Here is a 5370-nt window from a genome sequence, read left to right on the forward strand (position 1 = left end):
TCAAAGGGTAAATTCCAATCAGGTGGCTGAACAATAGGTGCAGAAATCAAGGCTATCTTAAGTATTTCAAATGCTTCTACACAATCATCATCAAAGACAAAAGGAATATCTTTTTGTAATAGGTTAGTCAGAGGCCAAAATTTTTTTTGAGAAGTCCTTAATGAACCTCCTATAAAAACCGGCATGACCAAGGAAACTTCTTATACCTTTGATGTCCTTGGGACACGGCATCTTTTCAATAGCATCAACTTTAGCTTTGTCAACTTCAATACCTCATTCAGAAATTTTATGCCCCAAGACAATACCTTCATTAACCATAAAGTGGCACTTCTTCCAATTCAATGTTGGCCCAGTCCACGCCGTCGAGTACTTTCCGACGATTGAAGACGACTAACGACGATCGAAGCTCGTTGACCAACTCGACGATTTACGTTACGCCGAGTGGAACTACAGTACAAAGCTAGCCTTGTCCTTGATCGATCTTTCCTGGACGTGATGGACTAGTACTTTTAGCCGTCCGGGACAACAACGCAGTACGTATACAATCACGCGATCGATCTCTACTTTGATCAATTCCGCACTAGCAAACGTACGCGAATACTTTGACTCGATTTGGATGGCTATAGGCTCGTGTCGAGCCTGTCGTAACTTTGTATTACTTTTTCTGGTTGTGTTTACAAGGGGCTATACAAACATATATATATAGTAGCAAGATTGGCTAGCTAACCTACTCGGTTACTACTCCTAATCCTACTAGGTGATGAATACGAAACCTACACGGACACACGCACATGTCATGTTTAGTTCCAACAATCACCCCCCTAAACACGACGTCGTTACATTATAGCTCCGACGCCGATCCTTCTTGTCATCTCCAAGAACTTCTCTCGATCCAACGCCTTGGTTAGCATGTCTGCCATCTGATCATCGGTGCAACCGTAGTTGACCTTCATCTTACCTTCTTCTACGCAGTCTTTTATATAGTGATACACCGTATCAATGTGCTTGCTCCTATCATGCCGCACTGGGTCTTCGCGTAGAAAACTTTCAGACTTGCTATCAACATTGAGCATCACCTATTTCAGATCTCGATCCATGAGATCACCGTGTAGCCTCCCTAGCCACACACCTTGACACGCCGCAGCTGCAGCTGCAATATACTCTATTGCATCAACTGCGGGTGCTTTGCTCTTCTTGCTTAGCTCAAGACGAGGTTTCATTGGAGCGTCAATAGGATTGCAATATTTCATGCCACGGATTTCAAGTACCTTCCTTACGTATGCCTCCTGGCATAGTGTGACCCCCTCTGGCTTTTGATGTACCTCTATCCCAGGGTAGTAGCTCAAAAAACTGAGATCATCCATCTTGAAAAGCTCTTTCATCTGTAGTTTGAACTTTGCAATCACCTCTTCATCTGCTCCAGTAATTAATAGACCGTCAACGTAGATGCCAACTAGTAGACGATCCCTTCCTTCACCTCTCTTGTACATTGCATGCTCTAGTGGGGCTTTCTCAAATCCAAGAGAAATCAACGTCCGATCAAATTTGATATTCCACTACCCGAGAGCCTTGGTGTAGCCCGTACAAGAATTTCTATAACTTCAGTACCTTGTGTTCTTCTCCCTCTTTGATGAAACCTGGTGGTTGATTCACATACACATCTCCTTCTATCTCGTTGTTCAAAAACGTGGATTTTACATCCATGTGATGTACTTTCCATGATTCCTGAGCTGCGAGAGCGATGAGTAATCTCACCGACTCCATCTTTGCAATGGGAACGAACACTTCTTCGAAGTCCATACTTTCCTCTTGCACATACCCTTTGGCCACAAGCCTCGCTTTGTGATTCATGCACACTTCGACATCTCTCTTGACCTTGAATTCCCACTTGAGCTCCATAGCCTTTTCATTGTTGGGAAGATCCACAAGCTCCCACGACTCCATCTTAAGAGTCAATCAAGCCATTCATTGATGAGATCAACGGCTAAGATCTATTTTATACTCTTACCTCTCATGTGAAAAGAGGGGGTAAGAGGGACCATGTTAAAACTGCTCTTATTGTCATGGCAAATTTTAACATGGTCCCTCTTACCTCCTTTTTTTATATGTGAGGTAAGAAGGTAAGAGTCAATCAAGCCATTCATTGATGAGATCAACGGCTAAGATCTATTTTATACTCTTACCTCTCATGTGAAAAGAGGGGGTAAGAGGGACCATGTTAAAACTGCTCGATTGTCATGGACCGACCCCAACTTTTCTTTCATAGCATGACGCCAACATTCCTGCTTATTTGCGTCTTAAAATTCCAACGGTTCCTTGGTGTTTGCTAGACACCGTCGCCCACTCCCGTTCACCATTACCGGGTCAATCGTCTGAAGAAATTTCTTTGAATATGGGTGTAACTCCGACTGTAGATGATCGATTGTAGATGGACGTGTCCTTTTCTGCAGTACTTTCGAAGGCGTCGCCACATCTATTGGAGTTGCCAAAACCTCTGTTACTAATGTTTCTAACGCTCCAAAACTGCTGCTTCTTGAAGAGCCTGCAGCGCACGAGCTGCTATTATCTGGTTCAAGAGAGCCTTCGTTGCCTGGCTTATTTTCTAGCCCATCACATGGGCCTTGCCCCACTTCTCTCCATGCTGGGTCACCACGTGGTAGTGGACATCCTGGTGTAAAGCTTGCTGCAGCCAGCCTGCTGTAGACAGCAACCGGCCCATCTCCTGGACTGCTAGCAATCAAAACCGTGGGAGCCGCGGACATGCCATGCCTTGCCTCAGGCACCTGCTCGCGTGAGCTGGCTGGCTTGCCGCTCGTTGCCACGCACGCGACACTACCGCCTGGACTCGCGACGTCGGATGTGCAGCGACTCTCCATGTCCGTGCAACTCCCTCTTGCACTGTCAGACACCACATACGTGCCACACTCGTCAGGTCCGAGCGCAGTTTGCCGCGTGTCATACCTCGTCGCTGGTATGACCACACCGAGACGCATTGTGTCGTGGACTTCTGGCACCACGCCTTCGCCTAAAGTAAAAACTTCCGTGTCGGTTTTGGAGTTGTTTACGGGCCTCTCTTTCAGTTGACCAACACAAAGACTGCTTCTCCATGATTGAGCACACGCTGCTTTCGCTGCATCCAATCCAGCAAAGTTAGCACTTACATATGTAGCATCGACGCAAGTTTTGAAGTCACCTCCCACATCAATAGCATCAATACGAGTTTCCGAACCATGATTATGAAGGTGAACTTTTTCTTCCACGGGCGCGACAATTTCTTTAGCCGGCGCTTGAAGAACTAGATCCTGCTTGTCCACGAGTTCACACATCAACATCATGTCACTTTCATCTTCTTGCTGGGCCATGAGCGCTTTCTGCTTCGGTGCTTTCTCGCAGTCAACCTTGAAGTGGCCGAGGAGGCCACAGTTATAACACCTCACTTTTCTGATGTCAAACTTTTTCCTCGGTGGTGGTGCAGCCTCATCGTCTGAGTCATCATCCGAGTCGGCAAAGTTCTTTCTCGCCGAATGCTGCTTCCCCTTCTTTTTGCTGCTGCCTTTGGACCCGCCTTGGTTTTCAAGGGTGATCCACTGAGCCTTTATGAGCATCACAAGCTCGTCGTTCCTCCCGTCTCCGAGACTATACCGCATCCGCTCGTCGTGAGCCTTGTACCGTCCGACGAGATCATCGATGGAGAGAGTCGCGAGATCGACGCACTGCTCGATTGCCGTGACAATTTGCAGGTACCGGGGAGAGGCTGCACGCAAAAACCGCCGGACAACTGAGGCCTCCGTGAGGTTTTCTCCAAGCGCGCGAATCCGATTGACGAGAGTAGCTACCCGTGAAGCGAACGCATCCACGGACTCATTGTCGCCCATGACCAAAGTCTCATAGTTCCTTAGGAGAGTTTGGAGATTGGCTTGCTTGACGCGGGTGTGTCCCTCGAACATGAGCTTCAAAGTATCCCACGCTTCCTTCGCCGTTTCTTTGGCGATCAGGTGTTGGAGGACATCCATCGGCATCACTGAGTATATCGCCGACGCCGCCTGCCGACCCTTCCGGTGCTCGGCTCCCTCCTTCTTGAACGCGACGCCTCCTGGGTCGACCACGTCCCATAGCTCGTTGGCGCGGAGACCACACTCCATGAGGGCCTTCCAGACCCCGAAGTTCTCGCGATCAAATCGTGGGTACGACGAACTCGCCGGGGCAGCAAATACTTTAGCCGCACCGGAGTACTCCGTCAGCTGCTTGTTCTTCTCGTCATCCGACATGATCCTCCGTTACTAGAAGATCAACCTTGCTCTGATACCAATTGTTGGCCCAGTCCACGCCGTCGAGTACTTTTCGATGACTAAAGACGACTGACGACGATCGAAGCTCGCTGACGAACTCGACGATTTACGTTACGCCGAGTGGAACCGCAGTACAAAGCTAGCCTTGTCCTTGATCGATCTTTCTTGGGCGTGATGGACTAGTATTTTTAGCCGTCCAGGACACCAACGCAGTAATATACAATCACGCGATCGATCTCTACTTTGATCAATTCCGCACTAGCAAACGTACGTGAATACTTTGACTCGATTTGGATGGCTACAGGCTCGTGTCGAGCCTGTCGTAACTTTGTATTACTTTTTCTGGTTGTGTTTACAAGGGGCTATACAAACATATATATAGTAGCAAGATTGGCTAGCTAACCTACTCGGTTACTACTCCTAATCCTACTAGGTGATGAATACGAAACCTACACGGACACACGCACATGTCGTGTTTAGTTCCAACATTCAAGACAAGGTTGCTCAAGAAATCATCAAAAGAGGATCCATAAACAGAGAAATCATCCATGAAAACTTCACAAATCTTTTCAAAAAAGTCAGAGAATATAGCCATCATGCATCTTTGAAAGGTAGCAGGTGCATTACATAAACCAAAAGGCATACGTCTATAAGCAAAGGTACCGAAAGGGCAAGTAAAAGTAGTCTTTTCTTGATCATCAGCTGACACAGGTATTTGAGAGAAACCAGAGTAACCATCTAGAAAGCAAAAATGTGTATGATTGGATAATCTTTCTAGCATTTGATCAATGAAAGGAAAAGGGTAATGATCTTTTTTAGTAGCTTTATTTAATTTGCGGAAATCAATCACCATCCTATAACCTGTAATAATTCTTTGCGGAATCAATTCATCTTTATCATTAGGAACGACAATAATACCTCCCTTCTTAGGGACACAATGGACATGGCTTACCCGCTGACTATCAGCAATGGAATAAATTATACATGCTTCAAGGAGCTTGAATATTTCCTTTCTTACCACTTCTTTCATCTTAGGATTTAGCCATCGTTGGTGATCAATAACTGGTTTGGCGTCTTTCTC

At 46.6% G+C, this 5370-nt stretch overlaps 1 protein-coding gene across 1 annotated transcript; it reads right to left on the reverse strand.

Annotated features, from left to right (window-relative positions):
- Positions 1–2297: 2297 nt before the first annotated feature.
- Positions 2298–4268, reverse strand: LOC147978607 (uncharacterized). Its single transcript, XM_087514817.1, has one exon. The coding sequence runs from the start codon at positions 4266–4268 to the stop codon at positions 2298–2300; it is 1971 nt and encodes a 656-aa protein (XP_087370943.1).
- Between the last annotated feature and the right edge of the window lie 1102 nt (positions 4269–5370).

The sequence above is a fragment of the Triticum urartu genome, chromosome 3A (assembly GCF_056163025.1).
Source record: "Triticum urartu cultivar PI428250 chromosome 3A, HENAU_Tu73, whole genome shotgun sequence".
NCBI classification, from domain to species: Eukaryota; Viridiplantae; Streptophyta; class Magnoliopsida; order Poales; family Poaceae; genus Triticum; species Triticum urartu.